This window comes from Lithobates pipiens, unplaced genomic scaffold, assembly GCF_037356315.1.
Source record: "Lithobates pipiens isolate NorthernLeopardFrog02 unplaced genomic scaffold, aLitPip1_a1.2 Scaffold_3, whole genome shotgun sequence".
Lineage (NCBI taxonomy): Eukaryota > Metazoa > Chordata > Amphibia > Anura > Ranidae > Lithobates > Lithobates pipiens.
The window spans coordinates 255,477,542-255,496,325 of record NW_027507790.1 but is presented as its reverse complement, the minus strand read 5'-3'; the positions used below and the strand labels follow the sequence as shown (position 1 = coordinate 255,496,325).

The 18,784-nt window shown below is 43.4% G+C and overlaps 2 protein-coding genes across 5 annotated transcripts in view; one reads left to right on the top strand and one right to left on the bottom strand.

The window, feature by feature from the left end:
- Nucleotides 1-12,730, bottom strand: part of FDX2 (ferredoxin 2) — a 37,156-nt gene extending 24,426 nt beyond the window's left edge. The window contains exons 1-2 of the mRNA XM_077463069.1: nt 12,680-12,730; nt 5,185-5,443 (exon numbers count right to left, since the gene is read on the bottom strand). Of these exons, the coding sequence (XP_077319195.1) occupies nt 5,185-5,353 (169 nt within the window). The 5' untranslated portion in view covers nt 5,354-5,443; nt 12,680-12,730. The remainder of the gene's footprint in view (nt 1-5,184; nt 5,444-12,679) is intronic.
- Nucleotides 12,731-12,861: 131 nt separating this feature from the next.
- Nucleotides 12,862-18,784, top strand: part of ARK2N (arkadia (RNF111) N-terminal like PKA signaling regulator 2N) — a 130,054-nt gene continuing 124,131 nt past the window's right edge. For all 4 annotated transcript variants that reach the window (XM_077463067.1, XM_077463065.1, XM_077463066.1 and 1 more), the window contains exon 1: nt 12,862-13,027. The gene's annotated coding sequence lies outside the window, so the exon portion shown is untranslated. The remainder of the gene's footprint in view (nt 13,028-18,784) is intronic.

Here is an 18,784-nt window from a genome sequence, read left to right as displayed (position 1 = left end):
TTTAATGCTATGTCAGTTGCCAAGTCACGTTCCCACTGAGGTTTTCATTCATTTGAAAATGGTTGCTTAGAAAAGCGATCCTGATCACTTCCCCAGAGTAGTACAGTGTTACTATAGTAACAATGTATTGCTCTGATCACAGTGTGTTAAAGAAAAAAAAAAATCGTAAAAAAGGAAATTAAAAAAATAACAATTAATAATTATATATATATATATACACACACACATATACACATATACACACACACATACATATACATACACACATACACACACACACACAGCATAATAAAACATGTTTACATAGAATGTGATTCTTTTATATTTTGTTTGTAATTGCATAGGGTTAAGGGAGGTTCTTTTATGGAATAAGTTTTATATGGATTCACACTATGAAGATTGTTTCCTTCCTGATGTCCGAGCCTACTGGAATGATTATGGATATGGAGCAGGAGTAAATCACAAGGATCAGAGTGCAAACCAATCTTTGGTAATTCTTTTTGGGATAGCCTGGGCAGAAGGCTTCCAGCTAGTGATCACATGGGCATAACCTATCCAAAAGGCTATAATCTGATATGAATCTGGTGAGTGAAGGTGAAAAATCCTCATACATCTGATGATTTCCAAACACAAACTGCTGTTTAAGCACCTCCTAATAGGGTCTCTCTTTGTTTTGTCTTGGGAACATTTCAGAATAGACTCTTTCGCCCGTACACACGACGCGACTTTTCGGCAGCAAAGGTTCGACGGAACAAATCCATCGGACAATTCTATCGTGTGTGGGCTCCATTGGACCTTTGCTGTCCAAAAATCTGACGGACTTTAGAAATAGAACATGTTTCAAATTTTTCGGCCGGAACTCCGCTGGACCCAGTTGCTATCGAGAAATCAATTTGTCTGTATGCTAGTACGACGGACAAAAACGACGCTATGGCAGCTATTGGCTACTGGCTATGAACTTCCTTATTCTAGTCCCGTCATACGTCATCACGTTCGAATCCGTCGGACTTTGGTGTGATTCTATGAGTTCAAGTCCGTTCATTCGGAAAGTCCGCCTGAACTCAGTAGGGAAGACCGCCGGACCTAGTCCGTCGCAAAGTCCGGATGTGTGTAGGCGGCATTTAATGTTATACAATAAGAAGCGCTGCTTTGCCGGAGGGACTATTTGTTTGGACTCTGTGGCTCATGTTTTATTAAGTTTTTATTATTATAGTAGCTGCTAACTGATTTTAATTTTGGAACATTGAATCTTTACATCAAAGCGCTGGATAAGTGACCCTCTTTATTATGGATGGAGATATAGATGTGTGTGCGTGTGTGTGTGCGCGTGTGTGTGTATGTATGTGAGATATATATCTCACATACATACATACACACACACACACAATTACTTACACCATAGTCTGTGGCATCTATAACTTTCCTACAGACTACATAACATACATTGATGTGGGTTATTTTCACCCAAAAAAAAATTAGTAGAATACAGTTAGCCTAAAATTTAAGAAGAAAGAATATTTGCAAAATTATATAAACAGAGATTAAGAAAAACATGTTTTCTTTTCAAAAAATTTCATCTTTTTTTGTCTATTTAGTAAAAATTTTAAAAGCCAGTGGTGATTAAATACCACCAAAGGAAATCTCTATTTGCGTTCAAAAAGAAAAAAAAAAAAAAAAAAAAGTAAAAATGTCATATGGGTACAGCGTTGCATGACCGCGCAATTGTCAATTCAAATGTGACAGCTGGAAATTGTCCTGGCCAGGAAGGGGGTGCCCAGTATGCCAGTATTGAAGTGGTTAAGGAACACGGCAGGTAGGTTGTTCCAAAGATCTTGGAGAACTAACCACAGATATTCTGTGAAAGTAGGCTGCCTCAACTCCTTCTGTCTCCTTATCCCAGACATGCTCCATGATGTTGAGATCAGGGCTCTGTGAGGACCAATCCATCACTTCCAGGACGCCTTATTCTTCTTTACACTGAAGATAGTTCTTAACTACTTCCCACCCGGCCAATATACATATACGGCCGGGTGGGAGCTGTCTACTTCTGAGTAGACGTTCCTGAACGTCCATCAGAAGTAGGGGGATCGCGTGCCCGCGCAGCGCCGCAATTCCGATGCGCCCGTGTCACCCGGACACGGCACATCTTGGATCGGCAGGAGGGCTCTGTGATTGGCCCTCCTGATCACATGACGGCCGTGTCCAATCACGGCCGTCATGTGATGTAAACAAACAGCCGGTTGCTAGGCAATCGGCTCCTCCTCTCCTCACACGGAAGTCATTGCTGAGGAGAGGAGAGCAGAACGCTGCAGCCGGCTGATGATCAGCGAGTATGAGCTGTTTTTTACAGCTTTTTACTCACTGATCACCAGTCTAGTGTAAAACACACAACACAGTATAAACACAATGTCCCCACAGATGTCCCCAAATAATAAAAACATGACCCCCACATATGTCCCACTAAAATCACGTTTCCCAATGATTATCTGTACACATATGTCCATGATTACACAAACCAATTATTATACACTTAACCAAATTTTTTTTTAGCAAAGACATGTAGCAGAATACATTTTGGCTTAAATTTATGACAAAATTTGATTTTATTGGATTTTTTTAAAATAGAAAGAAGAAAATTTTCCAAATTTCCTCTCTTTTTTCGCTTATATCACAAAAAATAAAAAATGGAGTCGTTAATAAAGAACACCAAAATAAAGCTCTATTTGTGCAAACAAAATGATAACAATTTAATTTGGGTACAGTGTAGCATGACCGCGCAATTGTCATTGAAATTGCGAGAATGCTGAAATCTGAAAATTGGGCTGGGAAGGAAGGGGGCGAAAGTGCCCTGTATTGTAGTGGTTAATGACATTGGATGTATGTTTGGGGTCGTTGTCCTGCTGCAGAATAAATTTGGGACCAAATCACACACCTCCCTGATGGAATGGATGATGATAAGTATCTGCCTGTATTTCTCAGCATTGAGGGCACTATTGATCCTGAACAAATCTCCAACTCCATTTGCTGAAATGCAGCCCCAAACTGTGCCGTAACGCTCTCCAGCCCTTCGCCAACAAACTGCCTCCTGCTACAGCCAAATATTTCCCATTTGGACTCATCAGTCCAGACGCACCTGCTGACGCTTTTCTGCTTTTTAGTGCATAGTTGAGTTGCTTAGATTTATTTTAATGTTGGAGGTATGGCTTTTTGGCCATATTCTTTCATGAAGACCACTGCTGGCCAGACTTCTCCGGACAGTAGATGGGTGTACCTGGGTCCCACTGGTTTCTGCCAGTTCTGTGCTGATGGCACTGCTGGACATCTTCTGAAGTTGAAGGGAAGTAAGCACGATGTGTCTTTCATCTGCTGCATTAAGTTTCCCTGGCCGACCACTGCGTCTACGATCCTCAACATTGCCCGTTTCTTCGTGCTTCTTCAAAAGAACTTGAACAGCACATCTTGAAACAGTCTGATTTGAAATGTTTTCCTGGGAGAGACCTTGCTGATGCAGAATACCTACCTTGTGCCTTGTTGCTGTGCTAAGTCTTGCCATGGTGTATGACCTGTAACCTGAAACGGTCTTCCATAACCTCACCTAAAGTGTGCCATACACCTATAGATTACCTGCAGATTTTCTATGGTTTGGTGGAAAAAGTGGGAGATTCCTCCATCTACACAGTTTAGCGAACATTGAGAAATCTGTTGCACTTTTTCCAAATTAAACCATAGAAAATCTGTAGATAATCTATAGGTGTATGGCCAGCTTTAGAAGCAGAGTTTGGCTTTTCCTCACCCAGTTTTAACCCTCTTACACAGCCGTTTCCATTTTAGTTACTGACTGTTTCAACCAACATATGAAATTGCTGATAATTAGCACCCGCTTGGTACAACTGGTTAATCATACAACTGACTCTAAAGCTACAAAATCCTTGACTTTGTGCAAATATACAAAGTGTGCAAGTATAAGAACTGATGCTGGATTGAAGCCAAAAGGCAGTCATACCAAATATTGATTTGATTTGGAATTCTCTTCTGTTCACCTACTTTGCATTTTGTAAATTGATAAAAATAAACTCTTAAAATATATATATTATTTTTGAAAGAATTCTTACCTTTAAAGCTTTTCAATTTACAGTGATGATCACTGTAAGAGCAATGATTTGAAGTGTCATGCATGGGTTGCACTCATGCCAGCTGTGATTTACTATTGTGTGCTGTGATTTACTATTGTGTGCTGTGATTTACTATTGTGTGCTGTGATTTACTATTGTGTGCTGTGATTGGCCCACAGCTATCTCATGGTTACAGGGTGCTACGATTGGCCCAAGTACCATGTGATAGCTGTGGGTGAATCACAGCATCACTATAGGAATTACAGCTGTTATGAATGAAATGTATTCATAACAGCTTTGTTGACATTGTGATTGTATCCCCCGGACACTCAAAGTGGCCGCGTATCGGGAGCCACAATCTGCTGCGTCTATCGTGGGAGCGGCACGCTTCTCACCCCTAACCTGGAAGAGGCAGGATGACGCACATATATACATATATATATATATATATATATATATATATATATATATATATATATATATATATATATATATATATATATATATATATATATATATATGTGATCCTGCCTGCCTATGGCACAACAAAAGGTACTGTGGCTGGGCAGACAGCAGGTACATTTTTATTTTTTATTTTTTTAACCATTTTATGGCAGTTTTCCTTTGATAATCATAATAAAAAAAAAAAATTAAAAAAACCCCACACTCAACACACATCAAGAGATATCTATTTTCATTTACCACCCCAAAAAAAAGTATCATCCACCTAAATACACAAAGTAATTGCAATGATATGTACAGTTTTAGTAACATGTCGAAGTTGCAAAAATGTGTTCAGGCATTCGTTTTATTTATTATTTTATTACAGGTAAGTACCTGTAATAAAATAATAAATAAAATGAATGCATGCAGCACTGTCGATTTACACAGCACTTTACACATATGTATTGTACATTTACATTCATCACGAAGAGGACAAAAAAAAAAAAAAAAAGTAAATATTATAATTCCAACGCATCACACCCCCAATACACCAAGCACCCTAGTGATGGTGTGTTTTATATGGGTAAAAAGAACGTTATACGATTTCTCCATTACCACATCCCATTACCTGTGGTCTGGAAGGTTCTGCCTCCGCCCGCCACATTGGACGTCTGCGGTTTTCCCACAGTTTGTCGTTCCCGCGATATATGGGATATTCTGGCGAAGGCAACTTTACGAATGGACCAGGAGCACTGTCCTCCAGTCCTGAGGCCTCTGCTTATTAGAGACACAGCCATCAGGAGCCGAGACTCACGTTCTCTTTCTGAACCTTTTCCAAATAAGAAATTTCTTCTCGCAACTGGAAGATCTCCAAAACAGGTGAAATCCTGGAGGACAGAAGGGGATAAAACGTCATTATGGATTACAGTAAATGGAGTCTGTAAAACATCACGCAGTCTTACAATGAAGCAGAAGGAAGCAGTGCTTTACACGAGTCCTGTTCAGTTCTGTAACCACTTATTGACCTTTTCGGGAACTTTTTGTTAATTATGTTAAAGTTGAGTTCCACCCAAAAGTGGAACTTCCGCTCATTTGTCTCCTCTCCCCCTCTGCCACATATTTCGGGGTGGAGAGGGGACAGGATACCAGTCTTCAAAAGGTATCCCGTTCCCACTTCCGGAAGTCCACCCCGTGGCCCATAACGTCACCGCGGGGCTCCCTCCTCCTCCCCCTGTCGCTGGGCCAGCAGGAGAGAGGAGCAGGGCCTCGCTCATGCACAGTAGGTTACCCAGTGTGAAGCCATAAGGCCACACTGCCAGTTTCCCTTACCCGCTATGGCGGCGGCAGCACCCGACAGCTGATGGAAACATCAGCTGTGGTGCCAACATCGCTGGACTCCAGGACAGGCAAGTGTCCTATTGTTAAAAGCCAGCAGCTGCAGTATGTGTAGCTGCTGGCTTTTAATTTTTATTTTTTGGACGGAAACCCCCGCTTTAAAATCATTTTCCTTTTTTTGAAAGTAAATTACTTATGACCCGTACACATAATCAGAGTTTTTGTCGGAAAAATCTAGGATGGTTTTTCTGAAGGAATTCCGCTCAAGCTTGGCTTGCATACACACGGTCACACAAAAGTTCTCTGAACTTTCGACCGTCAAGAACACGGTGACGTACAACACTACGACAAGCCGAGAAAATGAAGTTCAATGCTTTCCGAGCATGCGTCAAATTGTTTCTGAGCATGCGTAGGAATTGCTACAGACGATCAGAATTTCCGATCGGAAAAAAATAGAAAACCTGCTTGCCATCTTTTGCTGCTGGAATTTCCGCCATTTGTCGCATTTTCCGACCAAAAGCTCACATGGGACTTTCCGATCGTGTGTACAGGGCTTTAGAACCCCTAAACATTATTTATATATTTAGCAGAGACCCTAGAGAATAAAATGGCGATCATTTCAATATTTAAAAAGTCACACTGTATTTGCACAGTGGCCTTTCAAATGCAATTTATTTAGAAAATATAGCACGTTAATACTGGCCACTTTTTCTTCTTCCTGCCCAGGCCAACTTTTAGGTGTCGCCTTTAAAGTGGTTGTATAGCCTTTTTTGGGACTTTTACCTACAGGAAAGCCTATAATAAGGCTTACCTGTAGGTAAAAAAAAATATCTCCTAAACCTGTACGGTTTAGGAGATAATCCCCTCGCAATGCGCCTCTGACTGCAGCGGCGCATGCGCACAGGGGATTCCCGGTTGAAAGCCCGGCAGACTACGGACACTGCCGGGAAGAAATCTCCCGCGCGCATGCGCGGGAGTGACGATATTGCAGCTCCGGCCACTCACAGCGCCGGAGCCGCGATACCCGGAAGAGACGCCGAGGGAGCATGTCAGCTCCCTCGGCGTGGATCGGACCAGATGTCGGGGGCTCGTTCCAAGGTAAGTATTTCATAATGAGCTATTATGCCTTTTCCTTTGCAGGTAGAAAAAAAAAAAAAAAACAAAAAAAAAAAAAACACACATCTGCGGGTTTACTCCCACTTTAAATGACAATGTTCCCACAGATGGAGCTTTCTTTTGGTGGTATTTGATCACCACTGAGGTCTTTATTTTCTGCTAAACAAAAAAAAAAAAAAAATGAAACTTTTGAAAAAAAAAAAAAAAAAGTTTTGGTTATAAAATGTTGGAAATAAGTATGTTTTCTCCTTCACTGATGGGCACTGATAAGGCAGCACTGATGGGGACTGATGATTTACACTAATATGCGGCATTGATAGGTGGCACTGATAGGCGACACTGATGGGCACTAAAAGGTCACACTGATGGACAGCATTGACGTGGAGGCACTGACAGGCATTAATGATGGGCACTGATTGGCATCTCTATTGGGCACAAGGGGAGTGAATAGCATGCTCCTCCTTTCTGGGAAGTGTCAGGTATTTCACTTTGCTCCCAATAGCAATATAGAGCAGCAAAGCAGGGGGAAGTGATCCTCTGCGCTGATCGTGTGTTAAAGTATAGCCAAAGGCATTTTTTTTTTCAAGCTTTGAATGTAGCAAAGAGGGATATTTATTGGAGATGCACCAAATTTTAGGAAGCCAAAATATCGGCTGATAATGGTGTTATCGGCATTTTGCTGAGAAGACATTTTTCACCATTTTACTGCACTTATGGTGTGTTTTTTTTTTATAGGTCATGCGACTCAAAAACTGCATTAAAAATTTAACACAGGTGCCTTACTAATGCGTTCTTGCTGCATTTACATTGCATTTCAACAGGGATGTGAGTTTTTTTCTTTTTAATTGACCAAAAATGCAGCAAGCAAGATTTTTAACATCACAAAGGAAGCGCAACGCAGCAATGTGAAGACATACATAGAATTTAAAAGGGATGCATTTTTCCTAAGCTTTTCTTTTGCTAAAAGTACCGATAATGGTTGACAGTAAATTCACGTTCATTTAACCACCTCAATACAGTGCACTTACACCCCCTTCCTGACCAGACCAAATTTCAGCTTTCAGCGCTCTCACAGTTTGAATGACAATTACTCAGTCATGCAACACTGTACCCATATGAAACTTGCGTCCTTTTTTCCACACAAATAGAGCTTTCTTTTAAGCCCCACACACACTATCAGATTTTCTGCTGACTTTTTCCTTCAGATTTACCAAAACCATGTAGTAGAAGGGCCTGCCTGATAGGAATTTCAATTTGTATGCAATCAGGCAGGCCCTTTTACTACATGGTTTTGGTAAATCTGAAGGAAAAACTCAGCAGAAAAACTGATAGTGTGTATGGGGCTTTAGTAGTATTTAATCACTAGTGTTTTATTTTAATTTTTTGTGCAATTTTTATGAAACAAATTTTATGAAAAAAAAAATGCCTTTTTCTTTGTTTCTGTCATAAAATTTTACTAATTAGCAATTTTTCTTCATAAATTTTGGCCAAAATTTATACTGCTACATATCTTTGCTAAAAATAACCCAGATTAGTGTATATTATTTGGTCTTTGTGAAAGTTATAGAGTCTATAAACTATGGCGACACTAACAAGCCAGGAAAGTACAAATACCCCCCAAATGACCCCTTTTTAAAAAGTAGACATTCCAAGGTATTAAGTAAGTAGCATGGTGAGTTTTTTTTAACCACTTTCAGACCGGACCAATTTGCTGGTCAAAGACCAGACCACTATTTGCGATTCGGCACTGCGTCGCTTTAATTGACAATTGCGCGGTCGTGTGATGTGGCTCCCAAACAAAATTGACGTCCTTTTTTCCCCATAAATAGAGCTTTCTTTTGGTGGTATTGGATCACCCCTGCGGTTTTTATTTTTTGCGCTATAAAGAAAAATAGAGCGACAATTCTGAAAAAAACGCATTATTTTTAACTTTTTGTTATAATAAATATCCCCCAAAAATATATAAAAAAACATTTTTTCCCTCAGTTTAGGCCGATACGTATTCTTCTACATATTTTTGGTAAAAAAATAAAAAAAAAATCGCAAAAAGCGATTATTGATTGGTTTGCGCAAAAGTTATAGCGTTTACAAAATAGGGATAGTTTTATAGCATTTTTATTAATAATTTTTTATGATTTTTTTTTTTACTAGTAATGGCGGCGATCAGCGATTTTTATTGTGACTGCGACATTGTGGGGGACCCATCGGACATTTTTGACACATTTTTGGGACCATTGTCATTTATACAGTAATCACTGCTATATAAATGCAGTGATTCCTGTGTAAATGACACTGGCAGTGAAGGGGTTAACCAGTGGGTGGCAGTGTAGGGGTTAAGTGTTCCTAGGGGTGTGTTACTAACTGTCGGGGGGTTGGGCTTTCATTTAGTGAACACTGATCTCTGCTCCAATCACATGGAGCAGAGATCAGCGTCACTAGTTGCTAGGCAGAATGGAGAAATGCTGTTTACTCTTTCCTCCATTCGGCCGCTCCGTGAGACGATCGCGGGGATGCCCGCGGCAATCGAGTCCGCGGGTCCCGCGACCGGACTCACGGGGGTCCCGACCAGCACGGGAGCGGCGGCCAGCACAGCCGGCGGCGCGCTCCCGATGGCAGGGCGGCATTGAATATTGGACGTACCTGTAAGCCAATATGCCTGCCCGTGCCATTCTGTCGACGTACATCGTCGTGCGCTGGTCGGGAAGTGGTTAAGTTGCCATTTTTTCCCACAATTCTTTGCAAAATTAAGTTTTTGTTTATTTTTTTACCAAATTGTCATATCAGGTTATTTCTCACACACAGCATATGCAGACAACAAATTACACCCCAAAATACATTCTGCTACTCCTCCTGAATACATGTGTGAGACTTTTACACAGCCTGGCCACACACAGAGGACCAACATTGATGTAGTACCTTCAGACGTTCTACGAGCAAAAATGACGCATCTCATTTCTCAACCACCTATTACAGTTTTGAAGGCCCTGGAGCACCAGGACAATGGAATTTCCCATAAAATTACCCCATTTTGGAAAGCAAACACCCCAACGTATAATCTGTGAGGCATAATGAGTCTTTTGAACGGTTCATTTTTTTTCAGAAGTTTTTGGAAAGTGTGGGAAAAAAATGAAAACGCATTTTTTTTTTTAACCCAAAATTGTCAATTTATAATATATTTCTAACACATAGCATGTATATAGCAAAAATTACACCCTAAAATACATTCTGCTACTCTTCCAGAGTATATCTACACCACATGTGTGACACTTTTTACACAGCCTGGCCACATAAAGAGGCCGAACATTGAAGTAGTACCTTCAGGCGAGCTAGGAGCATAAATGACACATCTCATTTCATTCCTATCCATCACACTTTTGAAGGTCCTGGACCACCAGGACAACGGAATTACCCACAAAATGACCCCATTTTGGAAAGCAAACACCCCAACATATATTCTATGAAGCATGGGCTGCAAATAGGTACTTGGGTACTCTGATGGCCTGGTAACAGGTACTCGGGTACTCCGATGGACTGCGACAGGCACTCGGGTACTCCGATGGACTGCGACAGGCACTCTGATGGACTGTGAATGACAGGTACTCTTTATTGGGGGGGGGGCAGTCAGTGTGATTGGTGTACACTGTAGGTGGTAACGAGATGTTACCGCAACCTCCTTCTCACACATGATCGATGTGTGAGGAGGAGAACCCGGTAACATCTCGTTACTGTGGTTTGTTTGTTTGTTTACATTTAGTAATCAGCTGTGAAAGGATCACAGCCGATCATGTGGGTAAACAGCCGGGCCAATGGCTGTTTACCACCGTCGCCACAGACGTGTACGCGCTTGCGCCGTGCCGTGCATAGTGGGGGTGGAACTATCTTTGATCACCCTTGACTTCATCACAGCCAATCACGTGGCAAACACCCATACCCAATGGCTGTTCACCGCCCTCGGTGGCGAGCGGTGTCTCCGTGACACGCCACCACCGAAGGAACAGGGATGCGCACAGACGATCAGGCGCATTAACTGTTTAAATGGGAGAACGTCATGTGATGCCCGCCTGCCACAAGAGGCACGCCGCCTGGCCTTCAACTAGTTAAAGAGGAAGTAAACCGCTGTGTTTCTTTTTTTCTGACCTGCAAAGTAAAATCATAATGTGCTAGTATGCATCGTATACTAGCACATTATGTGCAACTTACCTGCAACCAAAGCACTCCATCGTTGTGTTGTAACCGCTGGAGGCCGCTTCCATCTTCACCCGTCTTCCAACCTGGTCCGCAGACTCAAGCTCTGTGACTGGCTGAAGCTGCGTGATGTCACGGGTGGCCATTCTTTCAGAGTGCATGCGCCGATGATGTCACTGACTGCAAATACAGTAAAAATCTCCTAAATGGTGCACGTTTAGGAGACATTTGCTGTGCCTATAGGTAAGGCTTACTTACACACACACATATATATATATTCTCAATTTAAAAAAAAAATGTAACCACTTAAAGGACTAGCCTTAGGCTAGTTTGGGGGTTCTAACACCCTAGAGAATAAAATTGTGCGGTGATCATATGATTACATTTTATTGTTGTCTGTGCCCTGCCCTGCTAACAGTAAAAGAAAATCCCACATTTTGGGTTGTCCCCGGAACAGAGGACAAATCTTCCCATGGTAGGGGGGGACACTAGTTCTGGCAACAACCAGAGATGCCGCCGCCCCCCCCCCCCGCTATAGAGGGATTTCCTCTCACTTCCTGTTTTGGCTTATGGGACAGGAAGTGAAATCTCCCTAATGGGGACACAGAGGCCTCTGATCATATGATCGAATTTATGCATGACCCAAAAAAACTTTTTTTTTTTTCTTTTTTTAGGTTTTGGATGGAGTGGAGAGGGATTTTATTGTTGTCTGTGCCCTGTCCTGCCAACAGTAAAAGAAAATCTCACATTTTGGGTTGTCCCCAGAACAGGAACAGAGGAAAAATATTCCAATGGGGGGGGGGGTGGAGAAAGACACTAGTTCTGGTTAAAAAAAATAAGTTTGTAAAGCCGATGGGAAGGTCCTGTGTCAGTACATAGAGGACAGAAGCAGGTAAGGACTCTTTGGGATGAAGTTCTGGTAACAACCAGCCAGAGATTCCTCCCCCACTTTGGAGGGATTTCCTCTCACTTCCTGTTTTGGCTCATAGGACAGGAAGTGAAGGAAAATATCACTAAATGGGGGACAGAGAGGGCAAAGAAAACCTGAGAAGAGTTATGAATTTCCATTACGCCATTCAAACACTCCGCCTTTACTTGTACCATAAAGCCACAGCTACCTACGGCATAAAAAAAAAAGAGTTTGTAAAGCAGATGGGAAGGTCCTGTGTCAGGACATACAGGACAGAAGCAGGTGAGGACTGTTTGGAATGGAGAGAACTAATCCAGAGGGATTTTTTTGTATAGATTTATTATTCTTCTCTTGAGACCAACCAAACCCAGACTTCATATTGTAATTTTATACGAGTGTGACCCTCACTGCACCAGCCATGATCTAGGAAGACTGCAGCTGTTACCCATACCAGCAAGTTAAGCATCAAAGAAAGCAGCTGATTGGCAACTGCTATATTTACAGTCCTGGGTGTTGCAGGAGGTGGTCTCCCCCACCTTCCCCCCTTACCATCCATCCTGACAGTCCCTTCACTCACCTGGACTCCCCACCTCCGGTTACTATGCCACCTCCAATATGGCGCAGGGGACGTCTGCCACCATAGAGATGTAAGTCGCTCCACCCCCTCCCCTTTCCCAGGCTCGCTCTCTGTGGTTGTTCGGTCCTCCGCCCCGCCCCCCGCGCTCCGTTCCCATTGGTCGCGGCGCGCGTCGTCCCCGCCCGTTTCCCTCTGCGGCGGAAGTGACGCAGTGGAGCGGCAGTGCGGTGATGACATCTCGGCGGAGCTAGAGAGGAGATTGACTGGCAGCTGGGCGATGTGAGAGGCCGCCGGGTTCGGGGGACGGAGGGGGTACCCGGGTCACTGACTGACTCACTCCTCAAGCCGGTGAGTGTCCGGAGGGGGAAGCGGCCTTCCGCTGGGCCCGTGTGAGGGGGGCACAAGCCGGGGGTGAAGGAGGGGGGGCCTTCTTGGCTGAAGAACCGGCTGCGTTGCCCGTAGCAACACTTCGCATGCCCTTTCTGCGTCCCCAGGGCGTGGCGGGAACTGACAGGCATCGTTTGATTGGTTGCTAGACGGGCGAGTGCGGCCTCGTGTCTGCGGCCCACCTGAACCCCAGCTGCATCCTTGTCCTGAGCTGACCTGCCCTTAGCAACAGGAAAGGGAGAGCCTGATTGGTTGCTAGGGGCAGCTGCAGGCCACGGTTCGTGCTTCACCTCCTGAGCTCTGGCTGCTGACCTGCCCTAGCAACAGGAACGGGAGAAGCTGATAGGCTCATTGAGGGCAGCTCAGACAGTCCTTTTTTTGTCAGGCCTTTTCTATAATCTGCTTATTATTGGGGCTGATTGCTGTAACTTATTTGCAGGGATGTTTATTTGCAGCAGAACCCCCCCCCCCCATTATTATCTGCAGGGATCCTGGACAGACAGCCCATGTCTGCTGACATAACCCCCCTCCAGATCCGGTCATGTGACTGCGCCTAGGCTGGGATAGCTTCGTTCTGCTGCAGTTAGGAGGCAGAATTTCCCCAGTCTCTTCTCCCACCAGGGATGAGACTGCAAATTTGTAACACTGCCTAGGCCAGTCTGCTGCATGCAAGAGGAAGCATATCCCCAGTCTCCTCTCCTCCATTGATCAGACTGCAATATTGTAACACTGCCTAGGCTGAGAGGAGGTCATCAGTCTGCTGCAGGCAGCACATCCCCAGTCTCCTCTCAATTGATCAGACTGCAATGTAACACTGCTTAGGCTGAGAGGAGGTCATCAGTCTGCTGCAGGCTGTAGGAAGCATATCCCCAGTCTCCTCTCCTCCATTGATCAGACTGAAATATTGTAACTCTGCCTAGGCTGAGATGATGCAATCAGTCTGCTGTGGGCCGTAGGAAGCCTCTTCTTTTAGACCCTGTTTAACGCTGAGCCTTTTTTCAGGCGCTAAAGGGCTTAAAAAAAAAATAACCCCTGTAAACTGCCACCCCCGAGTGCTTTCACACTGGAGCAGTGTGCTTTCAGGACATTAGAAAAAGTCCTGCAGGCAGAATCTGTGGGGCGGTGTGTATACACCACCCCTACTCATTGAAATGTATGGGCAGCACTGCCAAAGCACTTTGACAGCAGTGCTACGTGGGCGCATTTCACTCTTTCTTGGGCCAATAGAAAGTACAAGCTGACAACTTGACAGCTTCTCCATAGAAAATATTTATTTGAGCATTACGACAATAACATTATGCAAAGGAACTGACGCGTTTCGGCCTTAGGCCTTCATCAAACGCATGGTTTTGATGAAGGCTGAAACGCGTCAGCATATTTTGGATGATGTTATTGCTGTAATGTTCAAATAAAATATTTTCTATGGAGAAGCTGTCAAGTTGCTGGGCTTTACTTTCTATGTATCTTTTGTGAGTTGAATTAACCAGAGCAGTGACTACTCTGCACACCAACTATACTATATAGCGGTAGAGCTTGGGCTTGGCTGAGTTTTTCTCTCGCTACTTTCTTTGGCCGCTAGCCGGGGGTTAAAAGCGCATCGCTAGCGGCTGAAAAGCACAGCTAAAATTAGCGGCGAGTTACTGCTAACGCTTCCAGTGTGAAAGTGCTCCTAAGCCTCGTACACACACTCAGATTATTGGACGAATTTGCCTCAGTTTTTTTGTTTTTGTTGGATGTCTCAAATGAAAAGTGAAGGGGGTGCTCACCGTCAGAAAAATGTCTAACGACAGAATTCAGCGTCAGAAGTGACGTAAAGGTGTTGAATTGTTTTGTATGTGTTCTTTCATTTCTGAGCATGCCTAGTCTTGCTCTTCAGATTTTTTTATTTTTTGTAAGAAAACCATAATAATGAAAAGAAAATCGGACATTGTGGTCACATCAGACAAAAAAATTTCCAGGCTGCACATCCAGTTTTTGTCTGCTGAAAATTCGGAAATCGGCTGTCAAAAACATCATACTAACGATCAGAAAATTGGCAGATCGTTTTTCAGACAAAGTTTATCTTCAGATTTTCTGATTGTGTGTACAGGCCTTAAAGCAGTTGTATACCCGCAAGACAAAAAAAAACAACAACCTGTAAGGCAAGCGCATAATGAGCTGGTATGCAGCGCATATTGGCTCATTATGAAATATTTCCCTTAGAATGAGGCGTCTCTCACCCGGTCCACACCATCCTCCAGCGTGTTTTCCAGGTTCGCAGCTCCGGCGATGGGATTGGCCAGAGCCGTGATTATGTCCCTCCCGCACATGTGCATGGGAGTTTTCTTCCTGGCAAGGTCTGGCAGCGTCTGCAGGACTTTCAGCCGGACTGACATCAGCAGCTGCATGTAAAGTGAATATCTCCTAAACCAGCGATTGCAAACCTCGGCACCCCAGATGTCTTAGAACTACATTTCCCATGATGCTCAACTACACTGCAGAGTGCAAGAGCATCATGGGAAATGTAGTTCCAAAACATCTGGGGTGCCAAGGTTCACCATCACTGGCCTAAACCATACACGTTTTAGGAGATATTATAGGCTTACCTGTAGGTAAAAGGTATGTAATAATTTGGGTATACAATTTCTTTGTCTTCTCTCTCCCATTGATTAGCCTGCAACATTATAACTCTACATAGGCTGTGATGTTGTCACCAGTCACAGGGGGGCAGGAGGGAGCATTTCCTCAGTCACCTTTTCACTAGGGATGAGAATGTAACATTATAACTAGGCCTAGGCTGAGATGTCAGTCTGCTGCAGGAAGAAAGAATTTCTGTAGTCTATAGAATTGCATGATTGTGTCACCTCTGAGCTGAGATCTCCATCCCGCAATAGATGGTGACCCTGAATGATGCTTGAACACAGCTAAAGTCTTTGCACAAAAATGGCTCTGTCCACCTGGATAGAAACACAGCTAAAGTCTTTGCTGGGGAGACTGTAGTTATTATTTAGCGCCAACAGTTTGCGCAGCGCTTTACATTGAGGGCAGACAGTACACTTTCAATACAAATCAATACAGGAGGATCAGAGGGCCCTGCTCGTTAGAGTTTATAATTTATAAGAGAGGGTTATATACATTCCTGGAGGTGTTACACCGACACATTACTGCATGTATTAAAATCTCATGCTTGGTTCACTTTTTTATTTATTTTTTAAGAGACGGCCCTTCACTTTTCTCTTAGACGTTAGAAAAAGTCCTGCAAGCGGTATCTTTGGGGTGTTTTGAGATCACGGTATACATTGCTCCCAAGCCCCCCATTGCAATGAATGGGTGGTGCTTCTGAAGTGCCTGAAAAACGCTTCGGAAGTAACACAACATGGGTGCTTTTTACCTTACCCCTTCTTCGGCTGCTAGCGTGGGTTAAAAGCTCCCCCCCAAAAAAGCAACACTTAAACGAGTGTGAAAGGGGTCATAGGCCCCTGACCTAAAATAGCCCCCTATGCCGCTGACCCCAATAATCTTCTGCAGAGAGGCTCGTCTTTCAAGTCATAGAAGTCAGGGATTGGCTATGCAGGTCGATTAGTGAAAAGATGCTGCAGCCACATGATGTGACATATGCCATGCAGGTAAGTATACATTCGGGGTGGGTGGGGGAAGGTGTTTTTGGTTTAGGTTGGGGGGGCATGGCAGGGTCACTGACCTAAAGCAGATGTTCAGTAGGTATATTTGTGACTCTCATTCTGCACACTCGTTATATATATTCCAAATCAACGACTCTTGAAACCAGCATTGAAGCCAGGTAGCTGGCATTTTCAGGAGGAGGAGTGAATATCTCAGTGCAATGAAGGTGCCGGCCACTGGACACCCCTCCCTACGCTCCTTGGCACCCTGCAGTAACAAATTGCCAAGGTATTAGGAGCAGGCATGCCAGTAGGTACCTAGTCTGCAATTTAAAGCCCCATACACATTATAAGATTTTCTGCTGATTTCTTTTTTTTCCCTTCAGATTTAACAAAATCATATAATGGGTCAAACCTTTCAATGTGTATGCAATCAGGCAGGCCCTTGCACTACATGGTTTTTGTAAATCTGAAGACAAAAATCAGCAGATCGTGTGTATGGGGCTTAAGGCCTCTTTAACACGGGCGGGATTCAGATTTTAGCTGTGGATAGATGAAGTTATCTACCACATCTAAACTCGCAGTGCTTTCCTGTGGCCCCATTCACACACTGCATTTAGCAGCGGTTTTGTTACGGTTAGAAAAAAATTAATTTTGACTGCGTCCAGGACTGATTTATTGCCGCTATCTGCACATAACCGCAGGTGATCGCAGTGTACTATGTCACCTGCAGATGGCGGCAGCAACAAGGAAAGAAATACATCAGGAAGGACAGCAGAAATGGCAAGAATGGATAGACTACATGTTCCATCAGCCATGGCAGCTGACAGCTTGTAGTTCTCAATGAAATAAGAGGGTGCTGGTAAACACTCGGGTAGTTCATTAATTCTTCTTGCTCTCAAGTTACTGCCTGCCCATACGAGGTAAGCGCAGACAGCTATCCTGAGAGTCTGCAGGAGCCTGCGATTGAACTGATGGCAGGCGTAATGCTCTGCAGGCTCCTTAGAAAAAAATATAGAAATTAAATAAATGTACTACCTGCAAAAAAAAAAAAAAAAAAATTCCAAAGAGTGAACTTCGCTTTAAAATACACCTGTGACACCGGACACTGACAGGCATTATTTTTTTACATTTTGCTATAATAAATATACCCAAAAAATACATAAATTTTTTTTTTCCTCAGTTTAGGCCGATATGTATTCTTCTACATATTTTTGGTAAAAAAAAAATCTCAATCAGCCTTTATTGATTTGTTCGTGCAAAAGTTATAGCGTTTACAAAATAGGGGTTATAAAAATTTTTGTTTATCGTGACGGCGACATTATGGCGGACACATCGGACATTTTTGGGACCATTGTCATTTATACAAATGCACTGATTCCTGTGTAAATAGCAGTGAAGGGGTTAACCACTAGGTGGCAGTGTAGGGGTTAAGTGTGTCCTAGGGGCATGTTTCTAACTGGGCAGGGGGTGTGGCTGTGTGTGACCCATCACAGGGAGCAGAGATCAGTGACACTGTCACTAGGCAGAGCGGGGAGATGCTTGTTTACTTTAGCATCTCCCGGTTCTTCCTCCCCATGAGGCGTGCGTTATCCCCTCAGCGATCGAGTCCGCGGGACCCACAATTGGACCCACGGAGGTTCCGACCGGCACCCGAGGGCACGGCGGAAAATTTTAAAGGCACGTGCCTGTATGCCCCTTTGCCTGTCCGTGCCATTCTGCTGACTTACATCGGCGTGCGCCGGTCGGCATGTGGTTAAATCTTCCAGCTGGCTATATACAACTATCTTCAGTACTTAGAAATCCCACCCCTAACTTATAACATTGCAGGCAAAAGTACAGATAATTGTTCACTTGTTTTGAAGCCTTTGAAATTGTTAGAAAATCTGACTACTAGTAATGGATTTGGGGACCCATAGACCCCAGATCTCTCCATAAAGAGTACCTGTCACGTGTCTATTGCTGTCACAATGATTTTTACATTCCTTGTGACAGCATGAAAAAAAATAAAATTAACAGTGTAAAAATAAGCTAGTCATCCTAGGCAGGAGCAGGTACACCCAGAAAAATGACCTGCCAATTGTGTACATTTTTTTTTTTTTTTTTTTTTTTTTTTTTT